Raw genomic sequence first — 25560 nt, forward strand, 5'->3', positions numbered from 1 at the left:
AAGACTCAAGAATATATTACTTATGGGAAATTAATATTGCATATTAGCATAAAATTTAAAATATAACATGTACTCTTAAAAATATGATGACATGGTGAAATTATTTAGTAAAATTGATCTCAAATTAATACCTGATAATTGGAGGAGCCAGCCACTATATATCTATCATATTAATTCTAATTAATTTTTTTCACTAAATGAAAAGACATCTAAAAGAAGCATGTCAAATTCTTTAATTAAGATCGATCTTCTCTTCTAAACACGCCACTAATTAATGGTTAGAGATTTAGCACATGCCATTAGTATTCAATTTTTATACTTAACTGAATAATTACACCTTCTCCATTAAAAAATTAAGGCGTACGCACGTTAAAAATTATTGCTAATTATGGTTGCATTTATTTTGGAAACATTCAAAAAAATTGATTTAATTTGTCTAATAGAAAAAAAAAATTAAATTTTTCTAAAAAGTAGTATACACATATTTACACATGACATGGAAAGTACTATAAATCACCATTTTGTGTTAAAAAAATTTTAAAAAAAAAATATTTGGAAAAGACATTTGATTGAGTTCAAATTTAGAATTTGTAACCAATTATATGTTCAATCTTTTGACTCTAATAAACTCTTTTAATCTGAAAAAGAAAATTTGAACGATGACTTGCTCGTGATATCGCCTATCAAATTGGGATTTACATATTTATATATTATGCTATTTAATGTCAGAGTATTATATGTTCAATTTTTTTGACTTTAGCAAACTCTTCTCAAATAATTAATAGGGATAAATAAAAGAAAGATTAAAATACAGGGAAGTAGCTATTTGTGGGAAACGTAAAGGATGAAGCCAACGTGAACATAATCAAAATATTTACTTATTAGGTGAATGCGTTTCAATCTCAAATAAATTAAAATCAGGTTAGATGAATTTTCACTATGTCGAAAAAAATATTTTTGAGATCTAAAGATTTTATTTTTAAAATCTACCAAAAAATAATTACAATCTATAAACAAACAGATTATTTGAGTATAGAATTTTAATTTAAGCTCTCAAATTTTATGGCTAAACGAGAATTTTATCACGTAACATCATCTTAAATTGTAAAGTGTCCCTAGGTGAACATATTTCAATAATACTTATATATGATGAATTGGCTAATTTTTAGCTGGCCTTTTTTATTCGGGTTTGAAATCGATAATATGAGCAAGTTTATATATACGGATTTAAAACTCAATCAAACTATTACTCTATAAGGCATATAAGAATAATACTTCCTCCGATTCAGAATAAGTGACTTTTTTGCCGTTTTATTTTAGTTCAAAATAAGTGTCGTTTTTATGTAATCAAGAATAAATTAACTATAGTTTCTCATATTTACCCTTATGTAGATATCCCAATGTGTCAAGTTAACAACATGCAAATTTTAATTAAGGATAATTTAGTCAGAATACTTATTTGTTTCTAGGAATTAGTAATTTATCAAGGGGTGTGCCACAGACAAAATAGTCACTTATTGTGGACCGAAGGAAGTATATTGGAGGAATTAAAATATATGATGAATCGATTAATTTTTAACTAGTTGTCATTATAGGCAATCTTCTTCCGGGTTGGAACCGATAATATAAGCAAGCTTAAGGGGTCGTTTGATAGGGTGTATACTGAATATGGTGTATTAATAATGTTGAGATTAATATTGCTAAGATTAGTTATGCTGTAATTAATTATACTAGAATTATTTCTTATCAACTGTTTGGTTTGGTATATTAAAGGTTGTGAAAGGGCAAATTCTATCTTTATACATGCTTATCATTGTATTAAAAATCATAGTATAGCTAATGCCATAATTTACTATGTATAAGAATAATACTAAATAGGGTGTATAACTTAAAGTCTAATACAAATAGCATTACCAAACAAGGGAGTAATAATACCAAAACTAATACATGTAATATTTTTCCTAATATATCTTACCAAACGATCTTTCAGGGTTCGTTTGGTATGAGGTATAAGAAGGTATAAGGGTGCTATAAAAATTTAATACCATCTTAATACTCTGTTTGGTTAGCAAACCAGGTATAAGTTATCCCGGTGTTAATTTTAACACCGGGATAACTTATACCTTATAGAAGGTGAGAATAATTAGCACCAGTATAACTTATACATTCTTTTTAGAAATTATGTAATTGTCATTTTTAATACACCATACCAAACAATGAATAATCAACAATCCCACCATAACTAATCCCAACATAACTTATCTCAATATAACTTATACCGGCATAACTTATACCGGTATAAATCGTATTCCAACCAAACGACCCCTTAATTAATTATAGTTAGATAATGAGTTAAGCTAAAAATATATTTTAATTCAGAAATTCAGGTACATATATGACTGTCTCGTGAAGCATGAAAATTAATCAAAGTACAGTATAAGGAGAAAAAAAAAGAGTTCCTTTCATTTTCTTTCCTTCTTCTTCTTCTTCTTCTTCTTCTTCTCTCTTTCTCTCTCTGTAAACCCCAACCCCTCTCTCTCTCTCTCTACCCAACTCACATTAATTCTTTGCTTCTACCTTTAAATTCACGAGATCCTCCATTTCCCTTTTTTCTCTTTACATTGTAAAGATTTCTCAGTTAATCCACCATTACACTTACAAATAAGAGAAAAAACCCAAACCCAGTTCAAGATTTGAGACTTTAAGATATACACATTGCTAAATTTATATATTTAAAAAAAAAATGTCGCATTCTGGAAAACCCATATCGGAAATGGGTTTTGACTCATTAGCTGATCGGTTGAGAAACTCATTACTGAGTAGTTGTAATATTAACGAAGAGAAAGAGGAGGAGAAGAATGATAACAAGCCCGATTTTCGAGAACTGGATCTGGGTTCACCCGTTTCACCATTGATGACCCGAACGAGTCGACTCAGTACCTCTACCACTACTACTACGACTACTACGACTACAAGTAGCAGATCTAGCTCATCATCTGGATCCGGGTCGGCTCGAAATGTGTTATGGTCGGGTCCTAGAAGATTGGATGCGAGCCATTCCGGCGAACTTTCGGGTTCGGGTTCAGTTGAGAGCTCGCCTACAGCACGTGGGCTCAAACCGGGTCATGGGCGGTCCGATTCGGGAAATGCACATCCGTTAATTTACTCCGGCGGATGCTCCGTCACTTCCCCTGTTGGTAATGCGCTTCCGGCCGGCAATATTTGCCCGTCCGGTAAGGTTTTGAAAACCGGCATGGCTTGTAAATCCACAAAGACTGATGTTTTAGGGACCGGAACGGCGAATTACGGCCATGGCAGCATAATGCGCGGCGGTGCGGGTCCAAAATCCGCCGTCGATGGCGGTTCTGGCCATACTATGAATTCAAGAGGATTTACTGTTGGTGAGACAGTAAAAAGAGGGATTTTTACTAATGATTCAGATGAGTTGAAAAGAATAGGGAATGAGAATTACAAGAAGGGTAATTTTATTGAAGCTTTGAGTATTTATGATAAAGCCATTGCTATTTCTCCGGGCAATGCTGCATTACATTGTAATCGAGCTGCTGCGTTAATGGCTTTGAATCGGCTAGGGGAGGCAGTGAAGGAATGTGAGGAAGCCATTAGGCTGGATCCATCGTATGTTAGAGCACACCAACGATTAGGATCTTTGTTACTTAGGTAAGTGATTTATAAAAAGTTTGAATCTTTAGAATCTATCCATATGCGCGTTCGCGTATTGGTAATGTGTTGAAGTTTGTGTACGGTGTATGGATATAAAAAATATCAAATTTTTAGAATCTATATGCGTGTTCTTCGCTTATCGGTAATGTGATGAAGTTTGTGAACGGTGTATTTGATATAAAAAAGATCAAATTTTGGAATCTATGTGTGTTTGCGTATTTTGGTAATGTGGTAAGTTGGTGTACGCTGTATGTGATATAAAAAAATATCAAAATTTAGAATCTATGTGTATCCACATATTGGTTATCATAAATCTTGGTAATGTGGTGAAATTTCTGTATTGAAGAGTAAGTGTTAAATGTGTTATTTTGATTAATGTTGCTGGCTAGGTTATTGGCTAATGTAAAACTTTCTTGATTGATGCTTGCTGTGTATGGTCGTATTGGTTATCAACAAATCTTGGAAGTGTGGTGAAATTTCTGTAGGGTGTATGAAAGATTACCAGTTAAATGCGTTATTTTGATTATTTTTTCTGGCCTAGTTATTTGCTAATGCGAAACTTTCTCGATTGATGCGTTATTTGACATTTGCCAAACAAATGTTAAATGGGATGCATGGAATGTGTTGATTAGTGGGTGGATGCACTTTTTGATTAACCAGATCTGATTGTTTTGAACGAACAAAAGTTAATGGTTTTGTCTGTTTGGATTTTTGTGGTCATTGTTTCTGCTATTTGTTCCAATGTTTGTCCCTTTTTTATAGGGCTATAGTTTCATGCATTTTATTGTTGTTCCCCTTCCACTTTTTAGTTTCTTCACGGATTGTAATTACACTTGCGACGGTATTCTCACAATTCCTTAACTGAATTAGATTAGTTTGCTTGCTTATTTTGCCTAGAACTGTAAGCAATCTCATTTCCTGTAAAACTTACAGTTTAGGACAGGTTGAAAATGCAAGGAGTCACTTTTTTTCCCTAGGTCATAAGCCAGATCAAGCTGAGTTGCAGAAGTTGCAAGCGGTGGAGAAACATATCAGCAGATGCACTGATGCCCGTAGAGGTAGAGATTGGAAAAGTACCTTAAGAGAAGCTGAGGCAGCAACTGCTTCTGGAGCAGATGCATCTCCTCAGGTAAAGCATTTCTAATGGTTCAGTTCCGTGACTAATTGGTTATGAAAATTTCAAGAGCTGATACTGAATTGCTGATATTGAAATTGCAGCTATTTGCATGTAGAGCGGAAGCTTATTTGAAGTTACACAAATTGGAGGATGCTGAATTGTGCCTATCAAAAATTAACAAGTTCGAACCATCTGCTGTAGCATGTCAGTCAAAATTTTTTGGGATGCTCTCTGAAGCATACATATTCTTTGTTCAGGCTCAGATTGAGATGGCTCGGGGAAGGTGAGTTTATGAATATAACATCTGCTGTAGTAGAAATAAGAGGTTCAGCAGGAGTATGAGAGAATGGATCATGAATATCTGCAGGTTTGAAAATGCACTGACTTACGTTGAGAGAGCTGCACAAGTAGACCCTCGAAGTACTGAAGTTTCTGCTTTACTCAACAATGTGAGGCTGGTGGGGCAAGCTCGTGGTCGCGGCAACAATCTATTTAAATCTGAAAGATATACAGAAGCTTGTGCTGCTTATGGGGAAGGGCTCATGCGTGATTCTTCAAATTCAGTTCTCTACTGCAATAGAGCAGCTTGCTGGTATAAACTCGGGCAGTGGGAAAAATCTCTGGATGATTGCAACCAAGCTCTCATTATCCAGCCAAATTATACTAAAGCTCTACTTCGACGAGCTGCCTCAAATGCTAAGGTGACATGCCACCTTCAAATCTTAGTTACTACTACTCTATGTTTTCCTTCTTTTTTTTTTATAACCGTGGTGTCCGGGCTAGCTTGCGCGAAACTAGATTAATTTCACGAGATGCTTGTCACCTCCCAATAGGAACCAGGTAATTCTGTCCACCCAGGCTTGGACAGATGGAAAGAAACCTAGTGTTTTTTGTCTCCGCTGATAATTGAACCTGAGACATCATGGTTCTCAACCCACTTTATCGACCAATAGGCCACACCCTTGGGTGCACTACTCTATGTTTTCCTAGAATCTGCTGTTTGAGAAAAGGATCATAAATTTGACCTAATACAATGAATTATAGCTGGAAAGATGGGCGGAAGCTGTGAGAGATTACGAGGTTTTGAGGAGGCAACTTCCATATGACAATGAGGTTGCGGAATCATTGTTCCATGCCCAAGTTGCATTAAAGAAGTCACGTGGAGAAGATGTTTACAATATGAAATTTGGTGGGGAGGTGGAGCTGGTTTCGGGTCTCCAGCAGTTCCGGGCTGCGATTTCATCATCTGGTAAGCTTTCCTGCATCTGTTATCTTAACCTTCCTTCTATCATTTACTATATAACTCAACAACTGCAGTTGGAAACTGTAGGTGCATCTGTGGTCCATTTTAAAGCGGCATCCAACCTACAATGCAAGCAGATATCCCCTTTCTTGGATACCTTAAGCACCAAATTCCCTTCAATAAGTTTTCTCAAGGTAAACAATCATATCCCTGAATTCAGAACTTTTACGTGTACAAGAGAGGAACGAAGAGAACTCATATTAACTTACGGTTGTCTTCTGTTTTCTACTGAAGGTGGATGTGGAAGAGAGCCCAACAATCGCTACAGCAGAGAATATTAGAATAGTACCTACATTTAAGATTTACAAAAATGGTAGCCGCGTGAAGGAGATGGTTTGCCCAAGTCCAGAGGTGTTGGAGTCATCGGTGAGGCATTACAGCATTTAAGAGTGCATTGCCATTTTTCATGGTGCTTCTTTGCCTATTGCCTTGCATTCTCTTGCAATTCCAGTTGCAAGATCACTCTGAAAACCGTCTCCACTCCCACATAGAAGGATTCAATATATACATGTGACATAATCACAGCTACGACAAAATGCTTTTATGAGCCGATTCAGCTATGCGCCTATTGTCTGCAGAGGGAAAATTTAGTCTCCTTTTTTTTTACCCTTGTTTATTCATTCATTCATTCCTCATTTCTGTTCAACTTCTTTTCCCGTCCCCCGCATTCTCTTCCATTTGTATTTTTAAAATTTTTAGCCTTTCCCCTAGGATAATCCATCTTCAGTTGTGAGAAGTAGTGAACATGTAGAATTGATATTTAGAGAGAATAGAAGCGGCTGACTGGATGGCGTTAGATGAGGATCATAATGTGTACATATACGATCATACACACAAACCGTTGGAGGCCGAGGAAGGAATATTGGATGTCTAGTGGGTAGTTATTGGTTTAGTGAAAGAAGGATGAATATGATTATGTTTCTTAGCTCAAGCATTCTATCAATAAGATTTCAATTCTTTTCCCTATTTCTTTCTCTTGATAACATTTAACTCATTCATGATCTATGATTTGCATTTCTAGTTTGAATGCCTTCTGAATGGTAGGCTGTGTACTGTTGATTTGAGTAGGGGTAATCTTGCCATTTAAATCTCAATTATAAGGGGTAAGGGTGATGTTTTTCGTTTTTTTCCGATGATCGAGAAATTTCCGAGTGTATTATCTAGCCGAGGGTCTATCGGAAATAGCCTCTCCACCCTCCCACTGCATATACATTACCCTCCCCCAGACCCCAGTTGTGGAACTCACTAGGTTTTTTGTTGTTGAGAAATCTCCGAGTGTGAATTGACACACTGTTCGAAACTCGGCGGGCCGCTCCCTCAAGTTATCATTGATGTTTGGTTCTTAATAGATGGCTATGTGGACCGCTTGATTTTTGGGGTTTTGTACTTTGGTAAAGTTCATAAGTATATGATTGTAGCTGTCCCTTTCTTAACTTGTCTACTCCTCTCCAAACTTTTTCTCATTAATTTGCCAATGTTATGGACCATTTGGTGATATGGATAGTATATACAGCTATGATACCTATTGCATATTCATTGTGTGTATATGCTATGGTCCCTCAAACCTAATACATCTTGAATATGTGCAAATGAGTAGCATGATTGCTCTTTAACTTTAAAGAGGGAGAAGGTCAGTTGTTTTTGGGGTGAGTCTTTTCCATCTTGGATGATCGGGCCGCTCCCGGGTCCTTCCTTTCTATTTCTCGGTCCTTCCTTTCTATTTCTCAGTAAGCGGACCGTGGGAGCATAGGGGGCGATATCTACGTTTGACTAATAGAAAGCATCTCTCTTTTGTCCCTCCTAACCGAACTCGCTTACAGCAAACTGGTATCTCTTGGGTAGCTATTGTTGCAAGCCTCAACGCTTTGGTAAAATGTCACAAGCAGGCATGACGGTTTCTTTACTTTTTAGTGGGGTGGAGGGCTTTTGTCTCAAGTACGGTAGGAAAAATACTGGAATGGTTGTTTTGTTTCAAGACGGGTCGAATAGTGAGTCTACATGCTAGTATGCTCAACAGTGGATATGGACTTAAATCGTGTAGAGTGGGGCGTCATAGAGGAGCTCTTATACCATAAAGAGTATAGGTTGCCGAACGGATACGGGCTCAAATCCTCTAGAATGAGGCGTGGTAGAGGAGCTCTGATACCATTAAGAGTACATGTTGCAGAATGAGTTAAAGGAGCTCTATATGATTAATGAACTATAACTCTTTATATAGAGCTAAGTTAAAATAAAAAAGATAGAGACAGATAAAGATGAAACATTAACCTAACAAACTTTTAAAATAATGAGTAACAAATAATATAAAAAGGTACAGAAAGATTATCAAAAGCTACTATGTTAAAGAGTCCATAAGAACCCTATTGTGTTCGGTCTTTTGATTGGAAACGCCATTTCTTTGATTGTGGCAAGCAATGCGGCTTAATTAAGTTCAAATTCTAAAACTAAGTGTGCGCTTGGTATGAAAAAATAATATTTTTCAATTATTCCATGTTTAGTTGGCTTAAATATTGTTCCTTATGAAGTCATTTTTCCTATAATTGGCGGAAAATAACTTCCTTACCAAAAGGAGAAAAAATATTTTCCAAAACTCTTTATCAAACTTTCCCACCCCATCCTCACCCCACCTCACCAAACCCAGCCCCACTCTCTCCGATCCCTCTCCCCAACCCCCTCGCCCCCTCTTGACCACCCCTACCCCTAACATCCTCCCCGCCACCCGGGCCCCTAGACCCCGACTTACCATCGTCTCCCATTTTTACTTGTTTCATCTCATATAGTATTTGCTTAAATTATATATTTTTCAAAAATATTTTCTGCTACCTAATCAAATCCAAAAAATAAGTAAGAAAATTACTTAGTTTTCAAAAAAAATATTTTTCAACTGCAGCAATGAAACAAACCCTACCTAAGTACAGACAAACAAACCCTAAAACTTTACAAACAAACTTCAAACTTTAATGAAACAAACCCCACTTAATTAAATTAGAGTTGAAATGAGTTGAGAATGAAGAAGACGACAATGTATGGAAAATGACTAAACACTAGAAAGTCCAAAATACATAGGCAGCAAAATTAAAGGAATCTATTAAATTAAAAAAATTGGGATTTGGATAAAGAATAAAGACACGTTGCTAAATGACACATCAATTCATTGTTACCATTCACAACTCATAACGTAGCAGTGTTTGCCGTACGAATTACGTTACAGAGAATAGAGGGAAAAAGATTTTTTGAGATTGATGTGTAATCAATACTTCAAAAGGAAAAGGAAATATATGATATCAGTCAATGGAATCATATCATTATTCAATATTATAGCCGTTATAGATCTATCTATCTTATCTATTGTGCACTAAAAATGTGGCTTTATGATCGATAAATTATATTGGGAATCATGAGATTTCGGGTTTATATCACAATAATAGCAATAATAATATATTCGGTATGTTCTCACAGTGTAGGGTCAGGCAGGGACGGAGACAGAGTGCGTGATACGGGTTTGGCCGAACTAGTAGCTTTTGTTCAAACCATGTATTTGTCTTAAGAAATTCATTGAATATGTACATCTTATTAATTTAAAATTTAGTAACTTAAAAATGATTACAATCCCGAACCCATAAGGTTCAAATCTTGACTCCGCCTTTGGAGTATGGGGAGGTAATGTATACGCAAACCTTACTCCTACCTTGTAGAGGTAGAGAGGGTTGTTTTCGGTCACTCCTCGGTTCAAGAAAAGTATTCATAGTAGATTTGAAAAAGAAAAACAGTAATGAAGAAGTCATGCTGAAAATAATAAAGGCAAGAACAGTAAGAAAACTGATATAATGAACCCAACAGATAAAATACATTATATAGGCCAAGGATTGGCAACGGACATTTCTAAAATGGGAATTATCAGGTAAATTCAATATAATAGACGCTTATTGGCATTCCGGCCTTCCTTCGCCTTTCAGGGCCTATTCGAAAGAAAACCCAGTACGTAAAGAATTCTTGTTCAAGTAGTTCATAACATCCATACATAGTGTTTTGATCTAAGGTTTCAATTCTTTCTTGTTTCAGCAATAATATATTTTTTCCATTTAATAATAGAGATCGAAGGCGGAGAAGATAATAATAATAATAATAATAATAATAATAATAATAATAATAATAATAATAATAATAATACGAAAATTTATAAGCAATTTACCTTTGTCTATAAATCACATTGAAGACATAAATATTATAATATCTTTTTATCTGTCCAAATTTTGGTAGATTGAATTAGTTAGTACTCCCTCCGTCTCATAATATGTGTCGTGGTTGCTAAAATAGTTGTCTTAAATTATTTGTCATTTTAGAACTTCAAGATAAAATTAATTATATTTTTTCTTTTTTACCCTTAATAATCAATTGCATTCACATTTAGTAAAAATATGAATAATGTCATTGATAGAGATGATGTATAAATTAAGAAAATATTTAATAATAATAAAGTAATCAAAAATAATTTTCTTAAGGAGCATACATAAAAAAAAATTACAATACATATTGTGAGACGGAGGAAGTACATATAAAACTAGCACAGATATTAAAAAAGACAGAATTTCGTATTTATCAATTTATTTATCAATCGTCATGTCCTGAATTTGGTATACACTTTTTCCAATATAGATGTGTCATGTCAATTGTGACTAGTGCTACTAATCCCAATGCCTTAATTCTTTTTTTTTTTTCTCTTTGGTCATTTCTAAGATTTTGACTGTCTTCATATTTTTGACTGGTGCATTTCATTGTATTCTTCCGATTTAATTAATATTTGAAATTTAATGACCGATTACGCTGAGTCGTGAAATTAGCCACTAATACTAGTATTATGGTGAGTTGCCTATACCGGTGCAGCCTTTTTTTGAGTCTGGGTAAATACGGGATACTTCATATACTGAAATGCCCTTTTTAATGACCTAGTTAATTCAAATTCATGCCAATAAGTTTACTAAAGGGAATAAAATACTTCATCTGTTCTAATTTATGTGAACATATTTTCTTTTTGGTCCGTGTCAAAAAGAATGATCCCTTTCTTAATTTAGAAATAATTTAGCTTAAACTTATAATTCTACCCTTAATGATAAGCTTTTATAACCACACAAATACTCTGGATCCCCTTTCTAACTTGTTTAGGACCACAAATTTAAAAATTCTTCATTTTTTCTTAAACTCCGTGCCCAGTCAAACATGTTCACATAAATTGGATCGCAGGGATTACTATCTATCGAAAAGTTTATTTCCTGAACTTGGACTCGAAACCTCTAGTTAAAGATAGAGTTATGACTAGAGTGATTTCAATCATCTAACCAGAGGCAGAGCCAAAATTTAAAACTTATGAGTTCATAATTTTAGTTTTTTTTAAGTTATTGAGTTCTAAATTAATAAGTTATACACACACACACACACTAAATGCATTTCTTATAACAAACATAAAATATAGACCAAAGTTACTGGATTCAGTCGAATCTGTACATTCATTTCTAGCTCGACCCTTGCATCCAACCTATGTTGTGTGGATTCTCCAAAATGTAGCTGCATCCATATCAGATCCTTAAAAAATACACTGCTTTTGAAGGATCCGACACGTATCTGGCCACATTTTCGAAGAGCTCGAGCAACATACTCTCCAACACATTCTTGGTGGCATATCTAGTTTATCTACTAGCCATTCCCATCAATTGAAAATGAACTTGAACTTGATGTATGGCCTACATAAAGATACATAAGTCACAAATGGAATAAAACTAGTCATTTGGTTGTAATACTTTCTTAATATAGTAAGTTACTTGTAGCTTAGAATAATCATGTATTGGTTTATCACCATATCATCAAAAGAATTAAAGAAGCATAATCAGTTGAGGAAGACAAGTAATTTCACTAGGAATTAGATGTGCATTTATTGGTATAGGCCTATAGGACAAAGATGTTTGACCAAATCAGTGAAGTTAAAAGCACAAAAGTGATTCCACATTTTGTCGTACCATAGTACACTTTTACTGCTTAAATCGAGGCGGATCTGGGATTTAAATTTTTTGGGTTTAATTTTAATACTTTTAGCATTGAACACATTATATTTTCAAAGTTATAGGTTTAAATCTACTATTTTTACAATTTTAATGAATTTTTACTCCGCGTCGAAAGTTATGAGTTCAGTTGAACCCGTCGGTAATATACTACATCCGCCTCTGGCTTAAATGGGCCTCAAAAACCTTAACTACCACATAAAGAAAAGGAAAAAATATCAAATTTGTTATTGTACAATTTGAAATTGAATAATTTTGACATTTGTTAACTTTTGATCTAATATTAATCCTCATTAAGAAAGTCTCATTTTTACTCTTGACCGCTCGTGAAACTCGAATTTAAGAGTACTTCTAACTTATAGTTATAATTTGAGTAAATTTGTCCTTTTATCTCGAATTATTTATATGCGTGGAGAACACTTATTTCATGTTGAAACTCCATAAAAAATAACGACAACGGTATAAATAGACCAAAAAATGTAAGAGGGAAAAATTGAGCAATTTCAATAAAATCCTTTTCAAGAATAAAGGACAAAAAGGTGCTTCCTCCGTTCACTTTTAGTTGTCTACTTTTTACTCTCCACTCCCTTGAAGTAAAATAAATAAAGTATGAATTTTATAATTTTACCCATAATAATGATATTATTTTCAAAAGTCTTGGGAAATAACTTGGGGAATGAGTAGTTAATGATTAGAGTAAAAATAAGAAAAAAAGATTGTCTTTTCTCTTGATTTAGTATAGCGGACTAGTAAGAGTGAAAAATATATTTTTAGTATAGTGGACAAGTAAAAGCGAAATGAGGGAGTAAATGATAAAAATTCGACTAGGCTAATCTGATTTGGGCAATATTTTCACCAACTTGTTGATTAGGTGCTGTTGGCCCTGTTTTGTGACTGAAGTAGTCACAGTTTTGGGCTCTTATGGAATTGCATTGGGGTATTATAACTTTTAGCCCGCGCTAGAAACTATTTACATCTGGTAGTCGAAAAACTGTATAAAACTTATATAATTTTTGTATATAACGTACATAATGAATATATATATAAAATTTATACATTTTTTCGGCTATTATTTTTACAGCGGCTATACAATGTCATTTTTCCAATCGCAATAGGAGCATTATCACTTTTAGCCCGCGCCAAAAACTATATAAAACTAGTATAATTTTTGTATATAACATACATAATGTATATATATACAAAAAATATATATAAATTTTATACATTTTTTTGACCATTATTTTTACAGCAGCTATACAATGTCATTTTTCCAATTGCATTACCCTCCAATTCCAAGCACAAAGCCATATGTTAATGAAAGAAAGTCTTTTCACCCTAATCTCATCGGGTGGGTATAGCACGTTCATTTTTAGGACACATAGGCTATTACAGACGCATCAAAAAAGACTTAGAAACACAAAATCCCAAAATGTAATCTATGCATAAGAACATGATTAGCAGTTGGAAATCAGAACATGATTAACCCTTAATAATGCAGATAAATATTTGCTGCAGCACCAATCCTCCAGTTTCAGGATTGCAACAAGGAAATAACTAGTCTCTCATATGATACTTCTTTCACTTCAGAACCGTTTCTGTTCTCATAGTAAAAACTTTCTTCAACTTGAAAAAAAAAAGGTGCAATATTTGATTATACAATTTCAAGGGTAGGGAAAATATTATAGATGGTAATCTGAAGCATTTAGCTTTCAGTCCTCCCAAGTCCCCTGATTAGACCGTTGATAAATTACATTCCACATCTTTTTTCTTTTTCTTTTCAAAATCACTTAGTCGTGCCGGTTCAGGCACCGCTCGCATACAGGCGTGTCCATTCTTTAGCTGCAGGATTGAAAAAAAAAAAAAATTGAATCAAGGACTGCTGGACTATTGACAAGACCAAATGCCTTCAATTTTCGACTGATAGAAAGAGCGGGAAGGCAACTTACCTGTTTCAACAGCTTCAGCCTCATTCGACTTCCAATGCTTCGCAATGTTCTCAGAGAGTGGATCATCTGGGTTTGGTGCACTCAAAAGTGCTTGAATGCTGAAAAAGGAACCAAATTATTAACATTCTAGCGCCTTAAGCCAAAATTTGGTGCTCATGTTCAAGAAGTTCCTTAGATCCTCGGGAAGAGCATGAACAAAAGCGTATGAAAAAAAATAATATCCAAGAGTACTCTGTATTTAATACCTCAAAAGAACGGTACGAATCTGAAGAGCAGGACTCCACTTGTCCTTAAGAATATCAAGGCATATCCTACCAAGCTTCATAACAATGGCCCATGCGAGTGAGTTAGCTTGTGGCTTAAATCTATGTATAACATAATCGAGTAACAGAACAAACCTTATCAATGTTGGGATGGTATATTTTGGTGAGAAATCGAACCTGTTACAGTATGCAACTTGATCAATGACAGAATTAACAGCGGCAACCATAATAGCCAAACTTAATTCACGTTTTAATCCATACTGCAAGCACGCACACAAGCATATTATCTCTACAACCATCATGTCCGATCGTACATGTTACATAGTGGTAAAAGCCCATGAATTGTCCAGAAAGGGCAAGCCTCATGCAAAGACCATGAAAGACTAGGTCGAGGAAGCTTCACATCCAGAAACTCTACCATGTAAAACACTTCCGAAAGCATGCGGTATTATGCAGATTTAGTGTCTTCGTATAGTACCTATATAAAATCCCGTACTTCCTCTTCCACTTTGTTTGGCATAGTTTGACCCAACACGAAATTTAAGAAAGAAAGGAAGACTTTTAAAGTTTGTGGTATCGATATGCTATTAACACATTGGCTATAAGACTTTAGAAACTTGTGGTCTTAAATATGTCATAACATTTGTGTGGCTGTAAAAGCTTCTCATTAAGGAAATATAAAATGTGCCGTTCTTTTGGAATGATTAATAAAGAAATAGCCCCAAACAAAATCAAATAGAGGGAGTACTATTTTTTGGTGCTGAACCCCAAGCATTTGAGAGCAAGTAACATAGAACATCTTAGCATCTCAAGGCATGAGGCATCTCTGTCCTCCATGCTAGGTGCAAGGTTGTACGAGGTTCTTTATCTTTGATTCTCCAACTGCTCCAATTTATATCTGGTAGTGTGATTTCCAGCCTAAGACAAGTAATCAACAATGTTTCCACATTACAGCTAGGTGTCAAGCCCCATACACATCACTTCCCTATAATTGACCATCTTACACCATTTTATCCACACACTATTCTTAAGTTTCTTCCCACAATTCACCATTTTTCTTAATATCTACGCTAGGATAAATCTGATTACTATTCAGCCTTTACCAACCGTAGAACTGTATCAGTTTTGCAACTCAGTTCCTACGGAAGGAAATCCGACGAATACTTATAGTAATATGAGCTAAACCAAAAAAATATTATCCGTGAAGTTCATGAAAGACTATCATCTTTAAGTTCCAACAAGAGAAACACTAGCTACAACTGTCCAAGCACCATTGTGACCAGTAAAATCTCAGTCAACAGTTACATTTGTTGATAGACAACCAAACTATTCTGAGGAAGAAAAGTTAAATAGAGTCCTGAAAGATTAGACAAGATACAAACCAATTGATCTAATGAAGTTTCAACTATAAACTTCTGATGAAAGAACAAAAAAATAGGACTACATCCACTATTAAGGTCATAAACAATTTCCCGGATTTTGTTGATCTGTGTAAATTTGTTCGGTGCTAACTTGTGTAGAAGTGAGATTAAATTAGTAAGAAAAATTTCACAACGGCATTTTTACAGCTAAGAAATAGAAAATATTTAATATTACCTTTAATCATAATACTTATTTTCAGATTTTCCTAGTATTTAGCCAGAACTCATAATTTCATCTAAGACCAACTTCTAGATAGCTCAAGTTATTGATAATACAACCCACTGATGGTGCACATAATTGGGAAAAAAAGAAGAAGCGAAGAGCAAAAGATCAGTACATCTAGAAGAGCGGCCTACAGTGACATAGTCCTAACACATACAATCATGTCAATATATTTATTGTCATGAGCTATATTATCCATGCGATACACATTGATATTGAAAGTTTATTAGCAAATAATATGATCGAGTTACAAAGTCTAAACCTGCACATATACTTAAATGGAATTTTTAGGTATTAGTACACGATGATGACAATGATTGAGATGGTAAAACTATAAAAGCAGCTAAGTTTGAAAAGTTCAGATTCAAATGTAGAAAGGCGCATCAGGAGACTTTAAATGTTAAACGCAGACGTTAAGGAGGTTGCAGTTAATGCTTCCTGATCAATCAGTCAAATCAAACTCTATACAAATGCAAGCAATATAATTACGGAATATGCAATTAGAGAAGCCTGTCTGAGACTCTGAGAATCTGCTGAAACTTGCCAAAAAATCCATTTATGTGTTCAAATACCTTCGGAGCAGCCATTGGGTACTCTTCAGGCAAAAAGAGTTCCAGTTTGAAAACACCTCCTAAACAAAAGCAGCAAGCAGCGAAATTAAGCAAAGAATATTTCAGCCAAAAAACAAACTGCACATGGTCATAAGATATAATTTCCAAAGTATACCAAGAACATATCACCTATAGTCCAACTATAAGGATAAATCAGTTGAACTAAAATTAAAGAAAGTAACATACATGCATATCAAAGCAAAACTAGAAGGCGAAGGATGGATATCTTCCATCTGAATGCTGTTTTTTTTGGCAATTAAAGAAGTTTTATTAATTATCGAGTAGCTGTACAAAACGAGGGCAACACAAACAAGTTCATGCCCCTCTCAAAAACTGTATCCTATGCAACTAGAAACCTTAAAACATCCGGACACCTATAGTGGACATCAAAACACCTATAATGAACAAATAGACTCAAAGAACCATATTCAATGAATTGTACAATGACAGATAGCTTTCCATTAAGCTGTAGTCAGAAATATGTCGAGACATACATAGCTAACATGGGCCGAATAGACACTGAAATAATGGGAGTTGGGACGTCTTTAGCAACTTAAATACATAAAATTGACAATTGCAGCCCCACATCCCACTGTCAACTGGTCAAGTTAACTTCAACCTCTGCAGGATTAATTAGTTAAACACTAGTTGATTTCATGTTTCATTTATCATTTCTAATATTAAATCAAAAACATCCAGAAAAAGAACTGAAATATGTATAAATAATTAATCATTTCTATACAATGTGAGGCACAATAGCAACATGGACTTTCGTCTACTTAGCCAAAGGGGAATCCATAATTTTGAGTTTACAGGTTCTAGATTCTAGAGAGGCCAGCTTACTGGGCTCTGGATAAATATATACATATTAAGTAGAGTCTTGGCAAAGCTACTGGGTACTGCCAAACTCGTGACTAGAAATCTAGCTCTGTGTACTTAGCATAATTGGCATAATTGATTGAGCAAATTACCTTCATAAGGAGATTGTGTTGGACCAAGAATCATGACATTGAAGTATCGCATATTTTCTTCCGAAGGAGATGCACTTATTCCCGGCGCTGCAGTTAATTTTAAACCACACTAGAAACTTTTAAATCTCTTAGCAATACATGTCGCAATCCAACTGAACCCAAAATCCAACAAAAAAAAACTAGCAATAAACTTCAAAGGAAATAACACTTGCTTGTACCAAATTTTACAAACGAATCACACCAACTATATACGGAAATTCGAGAAAGAAAAGCACAAAATTGCACTTTTGGATTAAAGAAAGGAGTAAAAAAGGTTCATGTGGTTAAAAAAGTAACTTTAATGCTTTGAAGTGTATTTGAAAATTCAGGGAATAACTGAGAATTGCATCTCGGACGGAAAGAAGAGGAGAGAAGAGGTTCATGTACCTAAATTGTTAAAGAAATGACTTCAATGCTTCAAAATAGAATCTTGATTTTAGATTTTCTAAACACAATTTAATTGGAGACAAAGTCGATAATTGTTCAGTAAGTAAATTCCAAACTTGTTGAGTTCAACTATTTAGATACTCTATATCCGTTCCGCTCTATCTGGGTGGGATTGCAGTACTCAATAAATTCTTTTTCAGGAAAGAAATACTCTATCCCTGTCAATTTATGTAGCACTCTTTACTTTTTCGCCAGTCCCAAAAAAAGGCCACTTTTTCTTATTTAGAAACAAATTATCTTTTGAATTTCTATTTTACCCTTCATAAATTAATTTAAAGCCACACAAATATCTATGATTTGTTTTAGACCACAAGTTTCAAAAGTCTTACTTTCTTTCTTAAACTCCATGCTGATTAAACACCGCAACATATACTAATACATGGCTTCCATAGAGATATCTTTGTATTCAGTTTGTCTTATTTTATGTGACACTCTTTTCTCTTTAACAATGACACATCTCTATTATTAAAAATAATTTAACTTTAAACTTTTCCATTTTACTCTTAATGAATGAGATTATTTAAAGTCTCACAAACATTACTTATTTTATTTAGATCATAAGTTTTAAAAGTTTTTTTCTTTCTTAAACTCAGTATCCAAACAAACAACATCATACGCATTGAATTGGGACGAAGATTTAAGGGTGAATTACCGGGTTCGCTGAGAAGACGTTGAGTTTCCTGTAAAATCACATAAAACCAAAATTCAGCAAAATTTAAACTGAATCGAACTCTGAACAGTAAAAAATAGATCAAAAACCCTAACTAAAAGAGTAATCAAACAATGAACATAAAAGATCAAAAGCTAAAACAGGAAATTAACCTTAATAATTCTTCGAGGAAGATTGCTATTAGCCATTGAATTGAATCGAATTTTTTTTTCCTTTTTTTTTTGGTCGCAGAAAGTTTACGCTAAGGGGCTCTTTTTTCTAGAGAGAGAAAGCAGAAATTGTAAGAGAGTTTCACACTCTTTCTCTCACTAAAAACCTATGCTTAATAGGGTTCCATTGAAATTCTTCTTTTTTGCTTTTTTATCGTGCCTTTGTATTATTGTTGCCAAAAAGTAAAGATTTTTCAGACAAAAAAAAAAAAAAAGGTTTTCCCACTAAAATTATTAATAAATTAAACAAATTGATAGTTGATTGTAAAAACTAAAAAATAAGTATATTTCAGTAAAAAAAAAAAATGCTTACATTAACAAGATCAACTTTGTTGATTATTCTTATAATTTTTAAAATATCATGTCATTTCTATAAGGATATTAAAAATAAAATGAGAAAATTAAGCTTTAAAATTTTCAAACATAGAAAGATGTTACTAACATTTATTTGAAAGGACAAAACAAGGAAAAAATATTATGTAAAATGAAAAGAGGTATATGTTGTGCGTTTAACAATTAAATTATATGTTATAAGTCTTTAAATTCAATTTGATGACCAATCAAATACTGACGAACAATAAATTAAGATAGAAAAAATACTTTATTTTCCGATTAGACTCGGATAATTTGTTAGTTAAAAGTCACACTTTAAGGTTTTAGAAAATTACCGGCAACGGCGGATTTAGAGCGGCCCCCTTTTTCAAAAAATTACATTGTGTATATAAAGTATTTTTTTTTTACCTTTATATATTATATTTTGAATCTCTTTAACATGACCCAAAAGCATAGCTTAATGGTCAAGGGGATTCAAAACTTTTGTAAGATCATTGATTCAATTCTCATTAGTTATAATCTTTTTTAACTTTTTTTTGAACCCCTTAGCAGGATTAATCCTGCAAGGTATACACTCGGTCGAATTTAGTACCTTTGGTTCAAAATATATATTTGTCTTAAATCCATAAGCTTCAAATCCTGGCTCCCCCCTATGAGTGTAAGTACTCCCCTACCCTTAACCAGAGATCTCGAGTCCGAGCATTTAGTATTTTTTTAATGGGGCATTTGCATCTATACCCGTTTTTTGGGTCACGTTTTAATTTGTGCTCGCTTTGCAAAAAAAAGTTTGTAATCGCGTAACTTCAACATACGGGGCTGAAGTAGCAAAGGCAATCACGCACATCATTTTAGTAGACGGGCCTGAAGTAACCAGCGTGCTGAAGTTTTTGTTTGTAATTGCTGAACTTAAGCATAATACCTATTTGTTCTCTATTTGCTGAAGTTTTTGTTTATAATTGCACTAAATAAGCTGAAGTTTTTTTGTCCTAGATTCATTAGTTTTGTCATTAAGCTTTTTCAAGAACAGAAATATTATTGTCTACTAACTTACGTACGTGGAAATATTCACAAATTATTCTCTACTAACTTACGTAATTATTTATAATTTATTTTTAAATAATCTGATAAACATATTTATGGCAATCATCCTATGAACTGAAGTTTCATAGCAGCACCAACAGTAGAAGAAGGAGGAGGAGGAGGAGGAGGAGGAGGAGGAGAAGGAGGAGGAGAAAGGGGCTGAAGTTGTTTAAAAAATGGGTACAAGTTGAAACCTTTTTTAAAAAATAGGTATAAATTAAATGGGGGCGACCAAATAGGACGCCCCGTGCAATTTTTACTTTTTTTAATACGTATGTCAATTTCTTTACACCACATGTTATATAGTCCAAGTTAGAAACAATAAGTTATGTCAATTGAGTATTGTTTTGATCCTCCACTGGACATTAGTAATGTAAAACACAGCATAATGTCTATAGGCGGATTTAAAATTTGAACTTTATAAGTTTAATTTTTAAATTTTTTAGCATTGAACTCATTATATTTTTAAAGTTATGGATTTATATCTATTATTTTTGTAAATTTTAACGAATTTTTAAATATAAATTTTTACTCCGTTGAAAGTTACGGGTTTAATTGAACATTATTATCACATTACATACGTCCCTGATAGTGTCTTCCCTCGATTTATGAAAGTTTCCTATAAAAATAAAGAGAAATTGACACCGTATAGCCGCTCTCAAACTAATAGCCGATAAAAGTACATTCTGTATACAAAAAACATACAAAGTTTATATATTTTTCGGCCATCAAATGTAAATAGTTTCTGACAAGGGCTAAAAGTGATCCCATTTTTTCGCAAATGCATAATAGGAAAAGAATGAATGAAGTTTTGGAGCAACGATAAAGTTATCATTGTCTAATTTATAGTTCACGAGGTTGAGTCATTGAAGCAGCCATTAATGCCTACATTAGTGTAAATTGTCTAGACCATATCTTCAGTGGCGGATCTACATGGTCTTCTATGGGTGCTCAAGCACCCATTATCTTTGATCAGATTTAGTAAATTTACATAGCCAATTATAAAAATATTTGAATAAATATTGAGTGAGCACCCACGACTAAATTCCTTTTTCCTCTTCTTTCAAAATTTTTATTAGCGAGCACCCATACCTTTAAAACCCTGAATTCGTCACTATATATTTTTCGAGTACGGCTCCTTCTCGAACCTTGCGTGAACACAAAATAACTTGTGCCCAGAAAGTTATTTTCAGCTGCAGAAGATGTTTTACAACAATACAGCAGGAGAGACGATGTCATAAACAATAATTAGAGAATCTGAGAAAGTGGTGGTGGAGCATTAAAGTATCAAACAATATTCGTTTAATAATATTAAAGTAATGAAATAGAATTAAAAAAAATTCATCCCAAAATAGCCGATGAAATATTATCTTGTCTTGTAGCTAAAAGTAAAAATAAATACACATTTTATTAAGCAGACAATCGTCAATTTGCAAGCGAAATATTTAATTTGCCTTTCATTAGCAAATTTATCAATATTTTCATTAATTAAAACAATATCTCATTTAGTGTTAAGAAAAATAAATCTTATTCCAAATTCTACAATGAAAAAAATAATATAATAAAATACAAATTGCCAACTGACGTTGCTTTATTTAGCAAGTATGAACAATAGTAATGCCCTAAAGACTATATCCACGTTTTGTAATGTGTTTTAAGTAATATAAGTTCATGCCTTTTATGTTCAAAAAAAAAATGACATTGCTTTATTATACCATATATTTTTCCTTTATTTCATAAATTGGGTCGTGGCAAAATGTTAATTCATATTAATTACTTAATATTATGAAAACAAAAAGAAAAAAAATACGATCGGAAACCCATGTTTCTTAAAATATAATCAAGATCTTCTCATTCAAACGATACACATGGAACTTTTCATTCCATATGAGAGTACATATACATGAGAAAATCCATCTTTCCTCATTCTTTATTTATTACATTAACCATCAAACAAAATGGGCAAAAGCTATTATTATTTTCACTTTTTTTTTTTAAACTTAAATTTAACAAATTTAGAATTCAAGTGGGAATAAACCCAACTCATCAAGAACTTCCTTGCAACCAGAAACAGCCTCAGATTTCATGAAGAAAAGTGCATTGGCATATCTAACAGCATTGTGAATTCCAACATTGTCACTGCACTCAATTCTGGCCTTTTCATAACCTGTGACAGCTTCTTTGCAATCTTCCCTTGGACTTTTTACGACCGTCACCTCGCATATATCGTCCTGGTGGTCACCTTCCACTGTCAATTTGTACTTGCCATCTTTGTCTGTCACGCCTTCGACCGAGAATGTCTCGATTTCTGTGCTGATGTTCCTGCATTGCAAGCGCACGGTGGCACCTGTCCCAATAACATAAGGCCGATCAGTATCTTTACAGTCGTATCTATTGTGCTAAGAAAAAAAAAGCTCTTCATTATGTTCAGTACAAGAATCTTCAAAACTCAATGTATAAATATATTAAACATTTAATTATATATAGTTTAAGCTGAAAGCAACAACTTAGATGTGCCTGCACCCTAGCTAGTGCTATGTTGCTTAAATTTTAATTTTTTTTTTATTGCACTCATGTTTTTGGAGGATAGAAATTTTGAAGATTTCGAGCAATAACATAAGGTCAGTATCATTATAGTTGTATCTATTGTGATAAGAAAAAAGCTTTTCATTATATTCAATATCCTACCGTAATTATTTTTATTCTATGTAATAAATAAATAAATAAATAAATTTAAATCTATAAATATATATAGCTTAAGTTGAAAGCAACAACTAAGATGCGTCTGCACCCTAGCTAATGCTATATTGCTTGAATTTCAAATAAATATCGTTGCACCCATATTGGATCCTCTAGAATATATTACTTTTGAAGGATAATAATTTTGGAAAACCCAAGCAATATTTCGTACCTTCAACGTTCTCGCTGAGTTTTGTCTCGAATTGGACACGGCACGTGTCACAGTAGACCTTGCCTTCAACATCAAAGACTTGAGGGTGGCAATGGGCGAAGTTGGCAAGGGCTACAATGCAGAGAGCAGAGAGGAGCAAAATAGCCTTTGCCATTTTAATTTTCTTTTTTTGTGTATTTTATTGACTTTTTTTCTTCTTCTTTTATTTATTGCTCCTTCTCTTTTTCTTTTTTTTGTGTGTCCTGTTTGAGTAGAATGAAATGCCCTTTTTATAGTGGGAGAACGTTAAGAAAAATATGGTGGAGCGATTATTTCTCATAATATTGTTCTAATAATGAAGTGAAGGTAGCAAATGACTCGTTCTTCCATTTATTTTTTGTGGTTGCAAAAATAGTAGTAATAATTTTTAGCCACAAATTCGGAATGGTTTAGAATTTGCATTATTTGAAGGGTCATGAAATATATTACAAGACTACAATATGATTAGGCATTTAACTCCGGTGGTATTTTATGTTGTGCTAAGAGATATAGGTAATCTTTTTTTTATATTAGTGGTGTCCAAGTCAACTTGCACGCACCACAACTAAAATTTTCTAATATAATTATGACTATTATTTTTTTTTATCAAAGTCATATAACTATGTTTTCTAACAGAAATATCATAAAATTTTCACCACCTAGCATAAAAAGTCGCAACTGTCGAAAAATTTAACTTTTCGGTGCAATAACTTTTTAATCCACCTTTTTTTTAAATAATAAATATTGACCCGATTAAGAGGGTATTGACCCGACCCAAAACCCATATACTTATGCAATTGGAAAGAATTTATCACAAGATCTTTCGATGCACTAATAACTAGTATTTTCTTTGTCCCAATTTATGTGGTGGTATTTTCTTTGATCATAAATTATATATATATTTTAAATATTTTAAAGTATCAATTATTGTACTTGTGGAAGGTGGAATTACAAATCTCCCGTGGTGCTTTTAAATTATCAATTATTGTACTATATATATTTTAAATATTTTGGTGACTCAGGGCCGATCGACATAATTAATAAAAATGGTGTGGACATTAGCATACAAAAAATCGAAGATCGTGTTGAATCCCTATTATATGGTCCTAAAACACCAAAAAATGAGGATCGATCATGGAGAAAAAAATGGCTACCATTCATTAGGTCGTTTCTGATGGGCCTGAAAAGTTTTAGGGAATTCGGGATCGGTCAACCGAATTCATGAAAATGACGTAGATATTAGCACACGAAAAATCAAAAATCGTCACGAATTCCTGTTTTATGGCCCTAAAATACCAAAAAACGAGGAACGGTCATGGAGAAGTAATGGCTATTGTCCATTAGGTTGTTCTGATGAGCGCATTTAGTTTTGGGCGATATAGGGGCTGGTCGCTCGAATTCATGAAGATGTCGCGGACATCAGCACACGAGAAATCACAAATCATGTTGAATTCTTATTTATGGCCCCAAACGCCAAAAAACGAGGAACGATCATAGAGAAGCAATGGCTATTGTTCATTAGGTAGTTTTTGATAGGCCCACAAAATTTTAGGCGATTTAGGGCTGGTCGCCTGAATTTATGAAGATGGTGTGGACATTAACATAAGAAAAATAAAAAATCATAGTGAAATCATGCTATATTGTCCTAAAACGACAAAAAACGAGGAACGATCATTAAGAAGCAATGACTATTTGTAACAACCCGATCGGTCGTTTTATGTAATTGTGCACTATTTACCCTTTTATTACTTCACACTTATGTGTTTATGTCTTTATGACTTGCTTGATTAGTTTCGTTCCGGAAGCATTCGGGTTGATTTGGACCCTTGATTCTAGACTTAGAAGTTTAAATTTGAAAATATTGATCAAATTTTGATTTTTGTGAAAATGACTCCGGAACTATATTTTTATGACTCCGATAGCTTCGTATTGTGATCTCGGACTTGGGCGTATGCCCAAAATTGATTTTGGAAGTCCGTAGGCTGATTTATATTGATTTATCAAAATTTGGCAATTTTAAGTCAAAAAGTTTGACCGTAGGTTGACTTTTAGCTATTGAGCTCGGAATTTGATTTTGGGACTTGGAATAGGTCCAAAATTTAGAACTTGTTTGCAAAATTTGGCATCGTTCGGAGTTGATTTGATAGGATATGGATGCTTAGTTGAGATTTTAGAAGTTCTTGAAAATCTCTTTGAAAATAATGTATTTTAGAGTTCAATTCGTAGTTTTAGATGTTATTTTTGTGTTTTAATCAAGCGAGCGA

At 33.7% G+C, this 25560-nt stretch overlaps 3 protein-coding genes across 3 annotated transcripts; 1 reads left to right on the forward strand and 2 right to left on the reverse strand.

Moving 5' to 3' along the window:
- The first annotated feature begins 2418 nt into the window (after positions 1-2418).
- Positions 2419-7065, forward strand: LOC107817124 (TPR repeat-containing thioredoxin TTL1). Its single transcript, XM_075217374.1, has 7 exons — positions 2419-3678; positions 4615-4810; positions 4900-5081; positions 5166-5499; positions 5843-6047; positions 6129-6235; positions 6336-7065. Exons 1-7 carry the CDS (start codon positions 2744-2746, stop codon positions 6486-6488), a joined length of 2112 nt encoding a protein of 703 aa, XP_075073475.1. The 5' UTR covers positions 2419-2743; the 3' UTR covers positions 6489-7065.
- Positions 7066-13578: 6513 nt separating this feature from the next.
- Positions 13579-19079, reverse strand: LOC107817127 (ubiquitin-conjugating enzyme E2 36). The gene is made up of 8 exons (XM_016642900.2): positions 18898-19079; positions 18728-18755; positions 17590-17676; positions 16580-16638; positions 14499-14540; positions 14346-14419; positions 14101-14198; positions 13579-13993 (listed from the first exon to the last, which is right to left on the reverse strand). The coding sequence occupies exons 1-8, from the start codon at positions 18931-18933 to the stop codon at positions 13956-13958; spliced, it is 462 nt and encodes a 153-aa protein (XP_016498386.1). The 5' UTR covers positions 18934-19079; the 3' UTR covers positions 13579-13955.
- Positions 19080-22192: 3113 nt separating this feature from the next.
- Positions 22193-23521, reverse strand: LOC107817126 (anther-specific protein LAT52-like). Its single transcript, XM_016642899.2, has 2 exons — positions 23279-23521; positions 22193-22714 (listed from the first exon to the last, which is right to left on the reverse strand). Exons 1-2 carry the CDS (start codon positions 23430-23432, stop codon positions 22383-22385), a joined length of 486 nt encoding a protein of 161 aa, XP_016498385.1. The 5' UTR covers positions 23433-23521; the 3' UTR covers positions 22193-22382.
- Positions 23522-25560: the final 2039 nt, after the last annotated feature.

This window comes from Nicotiana tabacum, chromosome 1 (genome assembly GCF_000715075.1).
Source record: "Nicotiana tabacum cultivar K326 chromosome 1, ASM71507v2, whole genome shotgun sequence".
NCBI classification, from domain to species: domain Eukaryota; kingdom Viridiplantae; phylum Streptophyta; class Magnoliopsida; order Solanales; family Solanaceae; genus Nicotiana; species Nicotiana tabacum.